The sequence below is a fragment of the Haliotis cracherodii genome, unplaced genomic scaffold (genome assembly GCF_022045235.1).
Source record: "Haliotis cracherodii isolate W230 unplaced genomic scaffold, xgHalCrac1.p SCAF_2, whole genome shotgun sequence".
Taxonomy (NCBI): Eukaryota; Metazoa; Mollusca; class Gastropoda; order Lepetellida; family Haliotidae; genus Haliotis; species Haliotis cracherodii.
In genome coordinates this window covers 25,697,685-25,718,074 of record NW_027266275.1, presented here as the reverse complement: position 1 = coordinate 25,718,074, position 20,390 = coordinate 25,697,685, and the positions used below count along the sequence as shown (strand labels likewise).

Genomic DNA, 20,390 nt, shown 5'->3' with positions numbered 1-20,390 from the left:
CCTTTCTTGTCATGATATGATGATGCTGAGAGCGGCATTACATGACAAACTTTTCATACATAATTAATACTTTCAGCAACTACTCCTTATGTGAGGTAACAGTTCAGAACGAGGAAGTAATCAAACAGAAACGACTGCCGGACACACTGCCGAACCTACCTGACCGACTGGGTCTCAACGGAAGGTGAGAGGGCGTCTCAGTCATCTGTTACCTCAGACAGGTGCCTGTTCCACAAAGAGATCTTAGTGGTATGACTATCGTAAGTCATTGTGAAGATATGGGAGTTACCATTGTCATATCGTTTAGATCACTGTGTGGAACAGGCCTCGATGTATAGGAGTGGTGTCTCAGGGACTTGGTGTTCTAGAAGTTGCAGGAGGTTAGATGTAAGGGGTTGTCCTCAGTGGTAGGCTGCTTGTATGTGTAGCAGTTGGAACCAGAGCCTTGGCACACATTGGTATTTGCGCCTTGGTATTCTATGGCTATTTTTGCGTGTTTTTCATTGAAACCATTAATAGTATGCCAATGCACATCTTAACCATGTACTGATGAACATTCAAACAACATTTGAACGTTCTGTTTTTACAACACTGTATTTTAATAATAATGTTTAAAGATCATAGTGAAATGTGTTTTTCATGGGTTGAGGTTGTGGTTAAACTGCTACAGATCCTGTGCACTGCGAGGTACAATATGTCTAGATATGTTTTAACGTGTGTTCACGACTTAGTGTCTGTTTCTTCAGCATTCCATCTCACCTATATAATCAATCACAGTCGAAACCAACACCTTTCACCACACTGTGTGCTGTTCACCATATGGGGTTAGGAGTTAAGCTTATACTCTTCCGCCTTGTTTCTGTGGGGAGTCCGGCCTAGAAACCTACATTGTAGTCTATCACGTTGTCACCAAGTAATATTACATTTCACCTTGAGTCACATTTCAAAACATATTATTTGAGCGTTTTGCAGAATCCTATGAAAGCCCCGAGCAGAGTGTCGAAGCGACCGGTAGTTCTAAAATTGACAACCAAAATTTGCCTCCAAGCGTGCTTCTTGATGTTGTATGTACAAGTGTACATCTTTGTACAACGTTTGGCATGTACCTGGCTATAATTTTGATTTTCGCTGCTTTTTGAGAAAAACGTTTCGCTGTATGCATGGACTACCCTTGAACCCTATCATCCCTGTCGTCATTCATTGTGTACTTCCACATCATCAGTCATCTGACCATTAATCATCATTACACCCTCCACACCATAATCGTCATTGACACACTAAACATGGTTACCATGGAAACGGGAGTAGTATCTTACCAGGTCTGGCTAACCTCTTCCACTACACTGAGTTCCGTTAAAACTTACGTAATGTGATTCTTAAGGTCACTTTAAGCTTGAGGGAGGCACACCATTGACAGTTTGTGAATCAAGACCAGTTTGTAAGATTGTTTGACGTTTGAGTGAACAGTTTATTAATATGAATGGGTAGTCATGCTTGAAACAAACACACTGTAGCAGTGCATTTGGTAAAGTGATTAATTGAAAAATGGTATACTAAAAATAGACAATTTGTGCCTCCTTTCAAGAGAATAACATGGCCTCCATTGTGGTGTTTGTTCAAAGGGACAATAGTATTGACATTATCAGAATTAATCCAGGTCTACAAAATGCATGATACGGATTAAAAAAGAAAAAAAGAAAAAATATCAAGAAAAGTAATACCATATCTTTTAGCTTTATTGTATTAATAAAGAGATCATGCATTCTGTGGGGTTATCTTTCCTTAAGTGTCTGTATAATGCAAGTCTTGAGATTATGTGTCCTCTGATTGGGTTTATGCAAACATTGTCAGTGTTTTACTGTTGGCTTTGCTGTTGGATGATATGCTTTGGCATGTACACAGGTCATGCACTCTGTAGAGTAGTACATATTAATCTGTCTGGAAATACACACATAGCTTGCTATAAATGGGATAGATTGTGTATTGTATCGTCGTGATGTGGAATCATGTAACAAGCTGTTTTAGTGTGGAATGATAGCATGGAAGGTGCTCAAGACGTCGATGGTAATCTACAGACTTGCATGGATGCTAGGACAGTGATAGGCTGGTGGTGCATGGTAGCCGGGAGGTGTAGTTCTGTTTGCACGGATGTGGTTTTGCACTTGTTGTATGCACTACTAATGTGCCGTGAAATAACCTTGGTCATCCCCTGGAAGTTTTGTTACGTTTTCATAATTATTATTTCTGTTACTATTTTTCGAAAATAATAATTATGATATTTTTAGTATGGTATGTTATAACCATATCTGAGATGGCAATATTGTGCAGATCAGTGGGAAACTGGGGTGTTGTGAATTAACCAGATCACAGAATGTCCCAAACCTAACACAACTCTTATCAACCCCATACAAGTCTAGTACACCACCCCTTCATCAAGTCTAGTGCCCCACCACAACCAATAAGTGTACTGCCCCACCCCCATACAAGTCTAATGGCCCACCCTGCCATACAAGTCTAGTACCCCACCCCATCATCAAGTCTAGTGCCCCACCCCAACCTACAAGTCTACTGCCCCACCCCCATACAAGTCTAATGCCCCACCCTGCCATACAAGTCTAGTACCCCACCCCATCATCAAGTCTAGTGCCCCACCCCAACCTACAAGTCTACTGCCCCACCCCCATACAAGTCTAATGCCCCATCCTGCCATACAAGTCTAGTACCCCACCTCATCATCAAATCTAGTGCCCCACCCCAACCTACAAGTCTACTGCCCCACCCCCATACAAGTCTAATGCCCCATCCTGCCATACAAGTCTAGTACCCCACCTCATCATCAAATCTGGGTACAATGTGTAAAGCCCATTTCTGCTGTTCCCCGCCGTGATATTGCTGGAATATTGCTAAAAGCAGCGTAAAACCATACTCACTCACTCACTCATCATCAAATCTAGTGCCCCACCCCAACCTACAAGCCTAGTGCCCCACCCCATCAAGTCCAATGCCCCACTCCCATCATTGTCAATCCCTTCGTTTATCTATTCATACAAGTGTTCGGCCTCCACCCTCAGTTTCCAGTTGGTACTTAATATTTGCCATCTCCCTAGCATGTCAAGATGCTTGTATTCAGTCTTCAAAGTCTTGATGAATACTTACTTGTTAAATGCTGCAACTATTTCATATTTATAGCACTGTATTAAGACAAGACATTCCATGTGGCAGTGTCCACTGTTCACTACTATGTAATCAGAGTGATGCAAAGCTGCCTTTGAAGACTGAATAATCCCAGTGTCCAGTTGTTTCTGTAGCCTAGTCTTAAATACCCGTATGTCATTGCATGTCCTCATTCATACCTTTATACGAAGAGTAACAACTGACTGCTGACATGTATAGATGTACCATTGTAGGAATGACAGTAATTGTCTACTCAGTAGCAGGTGTGCAGGCGCTTCTGAATTTAATCTCGCTATTCTTAACTACGCAACAAACACTTTTAATATTTAAAAAAATTGAAACATCTTTTATCTATTTTTACCATAAAGAAGACAATTTATGGATGTCAACTTAAAAGGAACATCACTTCTAAATGCCTTTCAAAGACTTATTTTTACTTGTGCAAGAAATTGTATCAGTAATGCAAATTGTTATCACATTACCTGCGCCTAAGAGAATTGTACCTTTTTTAGACCATGTTACCTTATAATTTCTTGTGGGTATGTTTATATAAAATATGAAAATGCTATGGAACTATATGTCTAGTAATGAAGCAGTTCAGTTCTTACTCTTCCCTTCTTCATTCTCAGGACTAAGATGTGAGAGAATAGCAATCAGTTTCTGTACACAATTAAAATAATTTGGATGCAGTTATTAAGTTACTCATTGTTTGTAAATTTCAATAATCTCTCAGGCCTACAAATAAGAACATTTTCTAGGACATTGACTGATTGTCATCCAAAATGGCCTGAAGAATTATTCCAAATTTGGTAATGATTTTGAAGAATGTTCTATCAAAACCTTTTGCCTTTGACTCCAGAAAAATCACTGATCTCTCATATCTTGAATCATTGTGGCCGTGGGCATTTGTGCATGCATTGAGCTTGTTTAAGTCTGTGTCACGGAGATTCATTCCCAAGTCATGGGCTCCTGGTCAAAGGGATCTTAGCATTATGACTGTTGTAAATCTATGTTACAGTATGGAAGCTACAACAGTCAGTATGCTTTCATTTCTTTGAAAACAGACCCCTGGCCTTCTACAGATGTGACAGATTTGGCTTGAAAATATTTTGATCCTAATAAAGTGAAAGAAGGTTGTTGACAAAATGTGAAGCAAGTAATGGCTGATTGAAACCAGGTGTCACATGAGTGTAGGAATGTGCCACAACTGACACAAACTTGTACAAAGCAACAAGAAACATCCAAGCTGGGTCGCACAAAGCTTGACGCCACAAGCACCATATTGGGAGACTGGTAGGTAGCGTTGCCATGACAACAATGACAGGCCGTTGCTCGGGGCTAACTTTCTCCCCTTTCCCCCATACTCATCCAGGCGTACTTGTCCACGTGTACTCAGGTACTATTTAAAGAACAACATGAGTACCGACTCTCTAGTCCCCGATGAGCTGCGTGGCGAGCTGATCAAGGAGAGCCAGATCAGCCTGCTGCAGCTCAACTCCGCGGAGGTGGCCTCACAGCTCACCCTCGAGGACTTCAAGGTGTTCCGGGAAATCGAGCCCACGGAGTATATTGACGAACTCTTCGGGCTTGATTCCAAGTATGGCTGTCCTGCTCTCAAGAAGTTCGCTGAGGTGAGTGTAACTGAGTGTAACTGAGTGTAAGCCTTGTAGGAATGTGTGTACATCATCCTCTGAGGTTGGTTGGTTGTTTTATGCCGCACTCAGCAATATTCCAGCTATATGACGGCGGTCTGTAAATAATCAAGTCTGGACCAGACAATCCAGTGATTGACATCATGAGCATCGATCCATGCAATTGGGATCGATGACATGCTTCAACCAAGTCAGCGAGCCTGACCACCCGATCCCTTGCGACAAGCATAGTCGCCTTTTACGGCAAGCATGGGTTGCTAGAGACCTATTCTACCCCGGATCTTCATGGGTCTCATCATCTGAGGGTTTTTGTTCAACTTGTCACATAGTTCTGTTCCTGTATCAAATATTTCTTTTCACTGCCTACAAAGAGCACATTTAAGCAATTTTCCTTTGAAAAATATGCTATTCAAAAGAAGTTAAGGACCACCCAGTTAATTAAGTTGATCTGTCATGGCATGGCATGACATGTTAACTATATTAATATGAAAGAATTTGTTTGCGTTTGCGTAGATAGAGATTTCTGAGTTTCATGCGGAAATATATCAATAATTCATCATGATGTTTTATCTCAAATTTAAAATTTGTATTGACCAAGTTTAATTGTTATGATCAGTTTGTTTCCCTGATCGCTGAAGGGATTCAATGTAATTTTTTTCTGCAGAAGACAAACACGTTTTTATTGCAAAAGGAGGGATTGTGTATACGCTGATGACATGCTTCATTCAGACTCGCTTTATAGATGGGGGTATATAAATTAGCATCGATTTTGAAGGGCTGTACAGGGGGGTCACCTTATACGTGGAGTCGATTTATTGACGGCGATGTACGGTAGAAAGTTGTGGTATGGTTTCCTTTTTACATTCTTGTATTACATTCCTTCTGTAGTATTGATATTATAATGATTTAAGTATCTCCGATCTTAATGCCTCACCTGTGAAGGAAGTATTCTCATCAAAACTCTTATTTGTTGTTAAAGTTCTGACAAAGTGTTACTGATCTTGTTTCAGCTGGTCAACAGGGAAATGTTCTGGGTGGTGACGGAGATCTGTAGTGAGGGAAGTCTAGTCAAGAGATCAAAACTCCTCAAGCACTTCATCAAGATAGCCAGTGAGTACTACCTGTAAATAGCATCTGCTTTGGAGATGAATAGAAATACCTTTTCTTATGACTTCACAAATCATATGTGAAGTCTGCATGAATTCTTATTCATAAGGGGTGGTCAGGTAGCCCAGTGTTAAAAGCGTTCGCTCGTCACCCCGAAGACCCGGGTTTGATTCCCGACATGGGTACAATGTGTGAAGCCCATTTCTGGTGTCCCCCGCTGTGATATTGCTGTAATATTGCTGTAATATAGCTTAAAGCGGGTTAAAACCATTCTCTCACTCACTCACTCACTCACTCACTCACTCACTCACTCACTCACTCTTATGCATATATTTTTTAACTTAGAGTTATAAATGGAAAACAGATGTGCTTTGCAGATTTACAGTGTGTGAATCTGTTTTGTGCAAAAAATATTGAAGTCATTACTGAAAATGAATATTTCAGCCTGATGTATGTTTTCATAATATTAGATCAAAGAAAGTGATGAAACCAACCTAATGCTGAGGTTTTAATGTTTCAGAGCATTGTAAAGATTGCAAGAACTTCAACTCTATGTTTGCAATCTTAAGTGGTTTGGGTCACCAGTCAGTATCACGACTACGTAACACATGGGAGAGACTGCCTAGCAAGTACTACAAGATGTTCGAGGTACGTACATAACAACTCCTGACTTGTGGCAGTTCCTGTTTGTGTCGTGACTGTGTCACTTCATCTTCTTCTAAAACCGGGCAGTAGGGTAGCCTAATGGTTAAAGCGTTTGCTTGTTCTGCCAAAGCCCAGGTTTGATTCCCCCATGGATACAATGTGTAAAGCTCTTTTCGTGTATCACCTGCCATGATATTGCTGAAATATTGCTAGAAGTGGCATAAAACACAACTAACTCTTTGTTAAACCAAGTTTGATATTCCTTGCTATGTTTTCAGGATCTTCAAAATTTGATGGATCCTTCTCGGAACATGGCTAAATATCGAAATCTCATTAACAGTGAGCACATACAACCTCCCATGGTAAGTAGTGATGTAGACATACATATTTGTGTCTGTGAATGTAGTGGTATAATAATTATAATTTAGTAATGATATAGTATATAGTTTTCTTAGCACTGGCAAGACAAATAATGGACATGACCTAGAACCAAAATTAAGCTGTTATTGATGATAAAGATAAAACATCTGATCCACCTTAGATAAATAAATTTCAAGTGATTTTGTGGCATTTGATTTGTTAACCAAAGAATTATTTTTGTGTTTATGTTCACAAACCGACAATAAAGGCCTCACCCACTAATAGAGACTACTGTTTCCTGATTGGCTGATAATAGAATGGACAGGGCTTCAGATGCATTATGGCTCTGAACTATGTCACTTATTTCTTATTGTTGTCTACATTTATTTGTGTTATGTTAGATAGTTGACCTATTTATTTATAAGAATTGACCTTAATATGTTTTTGAATCTGTGGAGGCAATAAGGTAAAAAATGATGTGCACACTGTGTAAATTTTCATAATCAGTTCTGAATTCTGAATTACTCTGACAAATGTTGAATGTGTATTTTGCAGCTGCCGTTCTTCCCAGTGGTGAAGAAGGACCTGACGTTTATCCACCTTGGCAATGACACAATGGTGGATGGACTGGTCAACTTTGAGAAGCTCCGCATGATTGCCAAAGAAATTAGACATATATGCAACATGTCGTCAGCTAGATATGTAAGTGTTGGGCATGTTAAATTTGTTTTTCTTCTTATATAGCTGATTGTACATTGATACAATGTGTAACATGTGTAATGCTAATCGCGTGTCCCATTCATACTGCACAATTCCGCAAGTGCTTTAGTAAAATTCTTGATGCTTTCCTCAATGATGACTGCTCCCCTTCAAACACTGACAACACCTCTTCAAAAATGACCACACACTTCCAATGATGACCACACCCCTTCCACTGATGACCACACCCCTTCCAATGATGACCACACCCCTTCCACTGATGACCACACCCCTTCCACTGATGACCACACCCCTTCCACTGATGACCACACCCCTTCCAATGATGAGCATGCTCCTTCCAATGATGACTATGCTGCTTCCAATGATAAAACACCCCCCCTGACCACTATGTCTCTCGCTGCAGGATGTTAGCACCATGTACCTGGGCACTGGCTCCATGTTCTCCAGCACGCTGGTGTCCGGAGTAGCCACACTCAAGCGCACCAAGAACCGGCGTGGCTCTACGCTCCCCAACCTGAAGAAGATGTATGAAGAGGTATGTCCAGTGTTCATTGTATGCTTGATGAAAATCGACTTTAGAATTGAGTCTGAGGTTCTGATGTACTTGTCATCAAAACGTTTGATGCCTTGACTCATTTCCATGACTCTAGCTAGTCCTTGGTTCTAACTAAACAAGCAAGCAGACTCTGGTTAATGCACCACACTTGACTGGTGTTGCTGCTTTAGCATGGACGTGATATTACTGAAATTACATTTAAACATTTAATCCCTCTGGTTCATACAATTATAGGGGGCCAGGGGTGGCCCTGTCATCTAAGGCACCACAATTCACTGTGTGGAATTGTGTCTCTTGGTCTTGCCTGAAACCAATGTTTCGGGTCCTAGATGTTTCTATATTTGTCAGCACCATACCTGTGCTCGTAGGGCTCACCAAAATGGTATACGTCTGATACATGCATCACTTCGGGCATTCCTCCCATATCTAGCTGACACGCTGTGATATAACTGGGATAATGTTCAAAGTGGCGTACACACAATTCTACAATGACATTGAAGAATGCTTGATTCTGATTTGTTAATAAGACTGGAGGTTTCCTTTTGCTACAGGAACCCCTTTTATATATATTAAGCCTTTAAGTGTCGATAGCCTACATATCGATTCATAAAATTTGGCTGCTGATCGATCACCCTTAGTTATACATAATTAAATGAGAATATGAAGGTATAACAGAGGGACATGTTGTTGCAGGCCCAGATGGTGAGACGAGTCAAGTCGTACCTGAGTAATATGCAGACTATCACAGATGAGGAGAAGCTGAAGGATCTGTCTAACCACTGTGAAATACCTGGTGAGACTGCAGTCTGAGTTGTCAAGCTGATACTACCACCACCTCAATTGTGTAGTGGTAGAGCGTCCCCGGCCGCATCATACCAAAACATGTAAAAAAAAATGGTACTTGTTGCCTGGCACTCGGCATTTAGGGGCTAAATCAAGGACTGTTTGACTCGGAGTCAGTATATTGTCCCTGAGTGGTGTATTCATGATAAAACTGCGGCATGGTATCTCAATGGGCTTCCATTGTAAAATACACACGCACAGACAAACACACCACATGCACACACACGAACACATGCACACACCACACACACCACACGAACATACAGACACACATGATCCAAATGGAGAGTTATTTTTTGGTCAAAATATAAAATATTTTGGATTCCTTTACCAATTTAACATAATTTTAGAGCGTCAAGAAAACTACCCAAGCATTTGTTAAGGTCAGCTTCTGAAAAATGATTAATTTTGGTGTTTATTTGTTTATATACACTCAGATATGAAAACCTCCTCTTCCTCAGTTACTGCCCCTGTCAAAACATTGTTTCCAACAATGGTAGTTCTGAGATAGTTTTGTGCAAGCGGGCCCAGAGTATGACTGTCCCAATCCTTTATCCTCAGCAGCTCGAAAACGTGACCCTTCACCAGGGGTGAACACTGGCTCCCCGAACCACACGGTGGAGAACAAGGTTCCAGTTCACACAGGGCCCAAGTTTGGTAAGTCTGCATCCCCTTGTCTGATTGGTGCATCCATATAATCACAATCATCGCCTCAGAATGTATACTGCCTTGTATTTAACACGTTGATATGAAATCTTCGACATTTTTAGTTTCTTACTAGTCCATTTTAATCATTTATTCACAAGACCTCCTCTGGGATTGGGAATGGCATATTGTTATCATTTCACCTCAACGCATGAGTTTTATTATGTATGCTAAAGTTTGATTATAATCAATGTTCACTTTAATTTGAGTTTAGTAAATTTCTGTGACCATCTCTATCTTTTTAGTTTCACTCACTGAAGTAATTTTCGAATGACCTTGACATTCTTTGACTTCCTTAGCTGCCTCCGTTTAGTCACAATGAGAAAGGGGAAAATAAGATTTTAGTTTGTTTGAAATTCATTGATTTTTGTTTCACTGCACTACATTACTGAACATTCGCAAAGTTGTGGAGGTACTTTTATGAAAATCACCTCACTGAAAACAATAAATAATTCTGCTTTTTGCACTTAGCTGCCTAATCAATTATATGCAACTTTACATGAAAAAAGAATTATTTTATGTCAAATCACAATTGATTGCATTTATCAGGAAAAGTTCAGTTTGATTTTATCCCATGTAGATTCACCGTTGTTTTTACTATATTTGCAAATCTTGGTGGCAGCTTAGGATCATGCATGCTTGGCTAGCAAGTCTGTGCGTGCGTCCGTGCGTCGTATGTCAATGCATACGTACGTCATAGTTAATGTGTTCTCCATCAGGTGCTGAATCTCCGGGGGCTGTACGAAAGATCATGGCACTAACCGACAAAGTTCGTCCTCATAACCCCAAAATTCCTCTCCCGCCTGTCACTAGTCCATTGTCTGGTCGTCGGCAAACGTCGCCGCGCCATGCTCGGGCTATGCAGCACGTCCACCTATCGTCTGAGAGCTCCTCTGTTGTCAGTCTCAGTAATATGCATATACGCAAGCCCAGTCGGACGGGTAAGGATGAGTCAATCGTCTGTCTGCCCATCGCCTCGTCAATCAGCGCTTTAACTTTTCATGGCCAGTGTTGCTTTTAGTTTACGTACTTGAACAGTGCTGCTCTTTGTATAGTATCCGTAATTACGTAGGCGGTAGTTTTGCCGCTTGAGTCTTCTGCGTATATACATGTGCAACCAACTTTGCTGATGTTGTGCGCTGTTTTTCTACTCGCTCTTTATGTTGAAAAAAAATATGTATGTTTGCTCAGACTTATAGATAAAATTTGATTACATTTTGAATTTTCATAAATTCAAATCATATCACTTCCCCTACATAATCACACATTGTTAGGTTTCATTCCTGAAATCATTATCTGTATATATTGATATAGTTGCAATTTAATATTAATTTCACCATGTACATGCAAATTTGTTCACCTAACCTGGCCATATTAAGTTGATTTGCTATGATGGGTGTGGGCATGGCATGCATGTCATACACAGCTTCTGTGTGGCTTTCTGTCAGCTTTGTGTGTCTGCTTCCGTCTGTAGTTGTCATGTGTCATGTCCTTGTCGTGGTCCTGTCATGAATGTTTGTGTTGACCTGCTTCTACTGAATCCTAATCTTGACGATTTCCTTGCAGATTTTATGTGATATCGTTGGAATGAACAAATAGTTTAGTGGAGCGACCTAATTTGTTATCGCCAAGAATTCTTCCAAAGATGTAATGAAAAGGGTAGAGTTTCAAATAGATTTATGATTTCCAAGAAAAATAAGAAGAATTTTTAAGCATTGAAACAAGTCGGCAGATAATGCCAGTGTCTGAGTTGTGTTTATTGCTGTATGTTTTCAATATTATGGATAGAATTTATTCTCTGATAGGACTAATGAAATTCAGTGAATGTCCTTGACAGCTCTGTGGGTTTGATCTTCTGTTTCAACAAGGGTGAAAGTCTGTCATGTCTTATCTTCCAACTGCTGACAATACTTCACGCTGCCACTGACTGGCGACATCCAGATGATCTGTCTTCTGCTTAGTCTGATGTGGGCATTTACTGTCCTCAGTCGTACACACAACAGGAACACTATGTAGAACATACAAAAAGTTTAGATGATATTTCTGCATAATTTGTGTCTACAGCACCTGTGAAGTACTATGATGAATATTCTGATAAATTTTGTTGACAAACATTACACCTAATAAATTCACGTATTATTAAATATGCTTCTAGGCACTGCCCACGTTACTCTTTCTCTTCAAGTGATGGTGATAGCTTTTTATCAAGTCTGTTCAGTACATCATGTGAGAGCACTTTGTAATGTCCGACAGATGTGTGTTGCTGATGTGAAGCTGCCGATGTAGCCAACTAACCTACTTCTGATTTTCCTCCCAAGGTTCGATAGGTTCCACGGACTCTGCCAGTCCTACCAGTAGCGTCAACAGCTACCAGCACCAGAGTTCCTCAGAGACCGATTCCGGACACTGCTTCGACAGTCACAGTAGCAGCTCTGTGGGGTCCTACAACTCTCCACCTGTACTCAGGAAGGGACAGCAAGGTGAGACGGAATCTGTGGGTGGGGATGGAGTTGGGCATCAAGGTGAGACGGAATCTGTGGGTGGGGATGGAGTTGGGCATCAAGGTAGGACGGAATCTGTGGGTGGGGATGGAGTTGGGCATCAAGGTGAGACGGAATCTGTGGGTGGGGATGGAGTTGGGCATCAAGGTGAGACGGAATCTGTGGGTGGGGATGGAGTTGGGCTTCAAGGTGAGACGGAATCTGTGGGTGGGGATGGAGTTGGGCTTCAAGGTGAGACGCAATCTGTGGGTGGGGATGGAGTTGGGCATCAAGGTGAGATGGGGTCTGTGGGTGGGGATGTAGTCGGGCATCAAAGTGAGACGGAGTCTGTGGTTGGGGATGGAGTTGGGCATCAAAGTGAGACGGAGTCTGTGGGTTGAGATGTAGTCGGCACCAAGTTGAGACGGAGTCTTTGGATGGGAATGTAGTCAGACGAAGCCTGTAGGTGTTTGAATAGGCCCACAGCAACTCCTAATAGACTAAATGGATCTGGTTGTCAGTGACTTGGTTAGTTGCATGCTATAGTACACTGACAGCATGGGGCATGGCTCATGCTACCAATCACTGGATTGTCCGGTCCAGACTCCCAATATGTACAGGCCACCATTTTAAAGCTGAAATATTGCTGAGTGTGGCAGACAGTTGTCAATGGTTGTTTATTTCTGTGTGAACCAAGATCAATTGTGTATTGCTCTTTGAAAACGGTGCACTCCACACGAGGATGAAATAGAATTCTGTCATTTCTTATTCTGTATGGCTGAGACTGAGGCTGAGGCTCAGGTTAAATTGATACACTTGCTGATTCGTCACAAATGTGTCCATCCCACAAACCCAGATGCAATGTGCTACAGGACATTACTAACATATTTTCTCTATTATACATCATATTCTCAGACATGTCATTCTGGCAGCATGCACTTGTGTCTTCTCTCTGTTCTTTGCAAACTTTGACTAACTTCATGCTTGCCTGTCTGATTACAGCGCCGATGAACTCTCTCCACCCCCACCATGTTTCCTACCCCCAGGCCCAGATGCCCCGCCCCCCTCTCCCCTCCTACCACACCGTCATGCAGAATGCTCCGCTGTCAGCCCCTGCAGGTGAGTCCCGTGGCATGCACAGACACACCCACCAACCAAGCAGCCTGCATGTGCTGGAGGGAGGGATGTTAACATTTCACTCTCTTTATAACCAACAGACATGCATGGTCAACCCCAATGTATACATGTGTGTGAGTAGATGATGACTAGGCAATAATATGCGTTATATATAGTACTTAGTTTGTTTTGTTTAATTTGCCAAATTAACATATACTACTCAAAAGAAGTTGAGAGCACACTCTGTTATCATATGACTATAGTTAATATGTCATACCATGGCCACATTAGTCACATGACGAAATCCGTTCTTCTTTCACTTCTTTTGAGTAATGTATATCAAATTCATAAATGTTCATGAGGTTGATAAAAATGATATGTAGTTTTTAAGAATGTTTGAAAGTTTCATATACTGTATGTCAATACTGAAAATTCCTATGAGTTACCTCCGAGCACCATGGTGCTCACACAGATGATCTGTGTCTTTGGTGTGATGTGTATCATGACATGGATCATTAGCTTTCGATTATGTTAGTCACAAAAGGTTTTTCTATTTCTGAACACAAAGAACCAACATAGAATTTTTCATAGGGATCACAAAGATTTGTTACTTGCTCAGCAAGGTTCCATGTTTTCCTGATGTACTAGATGTAGTGTGCCATTCCTAGTGTGTCGTGTTGCCCCTGTGAGTGCTGTAACACCCTGCATGACCGGTATAGAGACGTGCGTACGCCACCCCCATGCATGCAGGTGTCGTGGACACCCAGATGACACCTGACACAGTACAGAGAGTTTACTTGTATTTCACACAGAACCAGGCTGGCTGCAATACTTACACATACACTTTCTGTAGTATATCCTACTACCAGTGTTTGGTTTGGGCTACTAGCGACATCGAAACATGGCTTACCAATCATGCATTCTGCATCGTTCATATTTCATTTTGAATTTTGCTTGAAAAAATGTATGTAGAAATTAAAAATGTGATTTACAATTATGAATTTTATGGTAACTGTAAATTGGTGACCATTTTATTATGTAAGAACAGGATGGTTGAAGTCTTTAATGTGATAGGAATGAGGAGATTAATGAAGTAAGGCTCTCTACTCTGTGGGTGTTCATCTTTCACAGCTTATGTATGTCTTGAACATGAAACAAGCATGAGATATGTAATAACATCGTGCCTTTTCTCTCCTCCTGTCCTGTCAGCGTCTTGCCATTACAATCCCCCAGCGTATCCCAGCCGGCGGCTGCCACTCCCAGACTACCAGGCGGCTACTCAAATGGCACTTGCACGGCAGAAACAATTATGGCAGGCAGAACGCTCCCGCTCACATGAGGGGGTAGGGTTCTACGAGGAGGGGGATTATGATAACACAGTAGAGGGTATGTGTCCTAGTTCAACACAGGGTATGTGTCCAATGGCTGTGAGAGTGTGTCAGTTGGTCGTATTCTGAAGACGAGTTTGATGCTGGCATCAGAGGATGTGTTACTGTGTGTCAATGGATCATGTTCTAAGGAGGGCCTTACACGGGTATCAGAGAATAGTTTCTAGTGATAACGGAGGATGTGTTACTGTGTGTCAAAGGATTATGTTCTAAGGAGGGCATTACACGGGTATCAGAGAATAGGTTCTAGTGATAATGGAGCATGTGTTACTGTGTGTCAGTGGGTCGTGTTCTTAAGAAGGGCGTTACATGAGTATCAGAGAAAAGGTTCTAGTGATAACAGAGGATGTGTTACTGTGTGTCAGTGGGTCATGTTCTTAAGGAGGGCGTTACAATGGTATCAGAGAATAGGTTCTAGCAATAACAGAGGATTTGTTACTGTTTGTCAGTGGGTCGTGTTCTTAAGGAGGGCGTTACAATGGTATCAGAGAATAGGTTCTAGCAATAACGGAGGATGTGTTACTGTGTGTCAGTGGGTCGTGTTCTTAAGGAGGGCATTACATGGTTATAAGAGAGTAGGTTCTAGTGATAACGGAGGATGTGTTACTGTGTGTCAGTGGGTCGTGTTCTTAAGGAGGGCGTTACACTGGTATAAGAGAGTAGGTTCTAGCAGTAACGGAGGATGTGTTACAATTTGTCAGTGGGTCGTGTTCTTAAGGAGGGCGTTAAACGGGTGTCAGAGAGTAGGTTCTACTAATATCGGAGGATGTGTTACTGGGTCCTGTTCTTAAGGAGGGCATTACACGAGTTTCAGAGTGTAGGTTCTATCTATAACAGAGGATGTGTTACTATGTGTCAAATGGTCCTGTTCTTAAGGAGGGCGTTATCAGGGAATAGGTTCTAGCAATAACAGACGATGTGTTAGTGGGTAGTGTTCTTAGTGAGGTCTTTATGTTTGCATCAGGGAGTAGGTTCTAACAGGTTCTAGCAATTAGGGAGGATGTGTTACTGCAAGTTTGTCAAGTGGTTGTGTTCTGAAGAATGTTTGTTTTATGCTGCCTTCAGAGAAAAAAGGTTCTAGAAATAATAGTCTCTTTTCTGTGTTGTAAGGATAACCAGGAACATGTTTGTTTGAGAAAGCAGATGACAGGTGCTTGTTTAGCAAAAAGGCCCAATGCAGCTAAGTTTGCCTTTATTGTGGGATTTTGCCTCAGAGCTGTGTTCATTTTGGATTAGTTTTGCCTTATTTGGTTCCAAAAGGAGGATGTTTTGTATCTTCTATAGGAGTGTTGAAAAGATACAAAGATGTATTGGTGCTGTTTTGTGTTGAGGTTTTAGACAGGGTGAAAGGTATGGAGATGTTCATACCAGGTGTACAGATGCACATGATGGGAAGTAGTCAAGGGGAGACAATAGAGAATATGTTTAGCATGTTTGTGCTGCAGTAAGGATTATACTTGTTGGGAGCTGCTTGTTATATGTGTGTGTACTGATTGTTTGGTTGAGGGTCACTCCACAGATGTATTTGTGCTTCGATGTCTGTCATGAAGTGTGTCATAATTTCAGTAGACATGTTTCAAATTTTTTAGCATTTTGTGGTTAGTTTATCAAAGCTATATGTTCCCAAATAATACAAATTAAAAGCTATGAACTTTGATCAAAGAATATTTTATGCCATCCCAGATGATGTATGATAGGTGAGCATGTGCAATTTAGTCAGTATGCAAAGGGACAATTGACAGTCAATGATTGCTGCTTCTGACTGATGGATTTAAGGATTTTATGAGTGTTTCAGGCTATTGCTGATTTTGTACTCTCAGTGCAATGGACCATTTTGTCTATTTTGACCATTGAGTGGACCATTTTGACCACTGAGTGGACCATTTTGACCATTGAGTGGATCCTTTTGACCATTAAGTGGATCCTTTTGACCATTGAGTGGATCCTTTTGACCATTGAGTCGACCATTTTGACCATTGAGTTGATAATTTTGACCATTGAGTGGACCATTTTGTGGATGCATGAGGGATGTCATGAATGTTGAGGCTTATTGGTGGATATGTTGTCAATGACAGACTAGAGCATTACTGTTACAGATGGTTGTCATGGCATGTTGGTTATGTCAGTTGTGTTATAGTGCTTTGATAATTATTTCATATTGACAACTTTAATTTTTATTATTCCATGTTGAATGCTAAATGTCAGTGTTGTTCAACCTCCTTTCTGAATGTAATGATTATTGCAATGTCAATTTTAGTAGTTTGGTTTGGACCGATTTGGAATGCTACTGATGAAAAAGGGAAGTGAATGTTTCATTTGAGTGTTGTGTTCCTGCTTTCAGATGTGGATGAACAAGTGTCTGCTGTATGAAGACCAGGCCAGTGTATATCACAACCCAAATGGTGCAATTCTTTTCAATCTGTGATACAACTGGCACGGCGGAGTGGCTCCATCTCTCAATTGTCACACGAATCTGGCAAGCCACAGCCATGGAGCCTGAATGGCAGACCCATCCGGGTGGGCAGGGACAGACTACAGTTTAACCACTCGGGTGGGCGGGGACACATGGTTTACCTATCCTGGTGGGCGGAGACAGACTACAGTTTATCCACCCAGGTGGGCAGGGACACATGGTTTACCTATCCAGGTGGACAGGGACAGACAACCGTTTATCCACACAGATGGGCAGGGGACAGACTTCAGTTCCCCATTTAGATGGGTAGGGGTAGACTTCAGTTTACCCACCCTGGTGGGAAGGGACATATGCCCATCCTAGAAGGTTGGGATAGACAACAGTTTGCCCACCTGGATGGGAGGGGACATATGGTTCACCCATCCTAGAGAGTGGGGAAAGACAACAGTTTGCCCACCTGGATGGGAGGGGACATATCGTTTACCCATCCTAGAATCTGGGGATAGACAACAGTTTGCCCACCTGGATGGGAGGGGACATATGGATTACCCATCCTAGAATCTGGGGATAGACAACAGTTTGCCCACCTGGATGGGAGGGGACATATGGTTCACCCATCCTAGAGAGTGGGGAGAGACAACAGTTTGCCCACCTGGATGGGAGGGGACATACTACGGTGCTATGTACAGTTCTCAGCCTGCAACTCATCGCAAGCAGCTGACCTTGTAGGAATGTTTCTATACGGAATTTGTGTCGGCGTGGGGAAACTCTGTGATGGTGTGTGTGTAAATAAAAGAACAGAGAAACATTGTGGATCTGTTCCAGAAATATGTATACTCATCATAGACTCTTAGCCCAAGGATTGTGACGTGTCAGTGGACAGTGTTTTGTGCTATGTGTGGGCTTATAACCTTAAAGGATCTCGGAACTAATACTGTTTTGAATGGACTCCACCTATCTAACGTGCTAACACAGTTTTCTCATTGGAGCCTCCTGTTGTTGACTGACAGGTTTAAAGCAGCAAATGGCCATGTTTGCAGCCTACTTATGCAAATAGCTAAATTTGCAACAGTTGATAACAATGATCATGCTTGAAGCCACTGACTCACCACATGGTGGTATGATGAAGCAAAATGGCCGTTTGAGACAGTATTTGAAAGGGTTATCTCCCCTTGAACACTTTGAAAATCAAAACCTTTGATAAACATTGGTATGAATCTCACAGCTTTGGACATGGTCCAGACTGACCATTATCAGTGACAATAAAAGCGGGAGATGGGCGGGGACAACAGATGACCTTGGGCAGTGCATTATGTACAGATTGACTGTCTGCTCGCTAAATGTAGTCATTTCACATACCAGACGGGATATTGCATTTGTTTGTTACATTGTAGCAAACTACATTACACTTGCAAATCTATGCAAGATATCAAGGAGGGCTGGGCCACGCCTATGGGCAAAGATGTTCAGAGTTTTAGAATTGTTTTTATATCATTGATTTATATAGATTAACCCTATAATGGAAACTGTTCGGATTGCTATCAGCCAGATGATGCAGAAATGGGAAATTCGTAATATTTTTGTAAACTGAAGCGAACAAATCTTTTGGTATCAGACATGAAATATTTCAAAGTTATATGTAGTATCTTTATTGTAAACTTGCAAACTTGGTCACATGTATGTACAGATATCTCATATTCTTAATTCCAACTGTGCTACTATGTATTAGTATACAGATAAAACCAATGTCACTAAAACCTGGAGTGGTGATCTGAACAGTTGCCGTTGTATGGAAAAAAACAATGGACATTAGTTTCTGATGTTACGGGATCAATTTAGTTTGATTATCATTATAATAAGATATTATTTTTTATTCTCATCATTTAAATAGGATGGAATAAATCTGATTTGTTTCCGACTACAGTCGAACACCATTCCCACCAAAAGTAGAGTTCTTAAGTCATAAATGATGGAATAGTTTCGGCTTCTGTGTTTCTCAGGGTTGAGAAGCTGTCCTAACATGGTTATGTATATGATCTAATAAATTAACAATATTTGATTCTCAAGGAAATCATGACTCCTGCAGAATGATATTCTACTATCAAAAACTCAAAATGTTCTTGCCATTGAACATAGAAGAAGTTATGTTAAAGTATGATTTGTCTTCCTTCTGGAATGAAAGATGTTGAGTTGTTCAGCTTTCTGTAGCTAACATTCAGGACTAGATATGTAGGCTATAGCAGTACTGAGACACCATTCTGACTGGGTTCTTCCTGTACAATTCTTGTAGCTTGATTAGAACTGCATTTCTACAGCATTTAATGAGTCATATATGACAGACATGGGCATACAAGTCATGTATATCATTCAGTCATCAAACATTGACCGTGTGATCTTGTGTTCGCTATGTAAGGATGTATGGTTGAGTATCTAGTCTATAAAGGGATACTTTCTGAGTAGAATTTCCTTTTATTCGATATGGTAGCTGATTTTAGGGGTTTAATTTAGCGTGTGCATGTTGTTTGGCAAAGAGTGGTATCTTTTTATATAAGTAATCAGCAAGTAACTGAAAATACGAAATTAGGATAACAAAGCAATTTGAATCATTCCATTACTTTACAAATGATCGGAGAAGCATTTAATTTGCAAGCACATGCTTTTAAAATGTTAAAAGTGTATTTCCCAAAATGAGAGGTAGAACTACATATGCATATTCAATTTCATGAAAAGAGGTTTCATTCTTATAAATACATCATGTTAACAGTGACTGTTGTCATTAATGGTATCCGGTACTCTGGCAGTATCTGGGACAAATTCTTGATTTGTATTAAGGATGTGAACAACAGATTAAATGTCTTCAAGACATACATTTGTTTGATACAGAAACTGAACTTTTTACTCATTTTTACATTTGTTTGATACAGAAACTACATTTTTTAACTCTTTACCAACAACAATTTCGTGCAGGTATGTCAGACAGTTACACGATGTGAACCTCTCGTGCTATTATTCTGGTATTGATATGTTCTGGAAGAAAGTAATCATTATGATATGTTACCATAATATTTCATCCAGTTTGATCTCAAGGTTTTAGTAAACCTTTTCTAGTTTTTGAAACACTACTGTATGATGAGTAAGGGACCTGTAGCTTTGAGAGAATTTAGCCAGGAAGGAGGGTGGAAGTCTATAAGGTGGTAGATGCAATAGGTAGATGCAGGCAGCTATGCTGTT

General features: G+C 40.9%; 1 protein-coding gene across 15 annotated transcripts in view; it reads left to right on the top strand.

Annotated features, from left to right (window-relative positions):
- LOC139467890 (rap guanine nucleotide exchange factor 6-like) overlaps positions 1-19,326 on the top strand; it is a 172,936-nt gene extending 153,610 nt beyond the window's left edge. For 9 of the 15 annotated variants that reach the window (XM_071249423.1, XM_071249419.1, XM_071249420.1 and 6 more), the window contains 14 exons: positions 77-184; positions 4,547-4,805; positions 5,837-5,936; positions 6,454-6,581; positions 6,857-6,940; positions 7,494-7,640; positions 8,062-8,193; positions 8,908-9,007; positions 9,619-9,714; positions 10,482-10,703; positions 12,081-12,242; positions 13,245-13,361; positions 14,568-14,744; positions 17,088-19,326. In XM_071249423.1, coding sequence (XP_071105524.1) covers positions 77-184; positions 4,547-4,805; positions 5,837-5,936; positions 6,454-6,581; positions 6,857-6,940; positions 7,494-7,640; positions 8,062-8,193; positions 8,908-9,007; positions 9,619-9,714; positions 10,482-10,703; positions 12,081-12,242; positions 13,245-13,361; positions 14,568-14,744; positions 17,088-17,116 — 1,861 coding nt within the window. In that variant the 3' untranslated portion in view covers positions 17,117-19,326. The remainder of the gene's footprint in view (positions 1-76; positions 185-4,546; positions 4,806-5,836; positions 5,937-6,453; positions 6,582-6,856; positions 6,941-7,493; positions 7,641-8,061; positions 8,194-8,907; positions 9,008-9,618; positions 9,715-10,481; positions 10,704-12,080; positions 12,243-13,244; positions 13,362-14,567; positions 14,745-17,087) is intronic. The other 6 variants (XM_071249434.1, XM_071249424.1, XM_071249422.1 and 3 more) reach the window with 5 other exon arrangements.
- Positions 19,327-20,390: the final 1,064 nt, after the last annotated feature.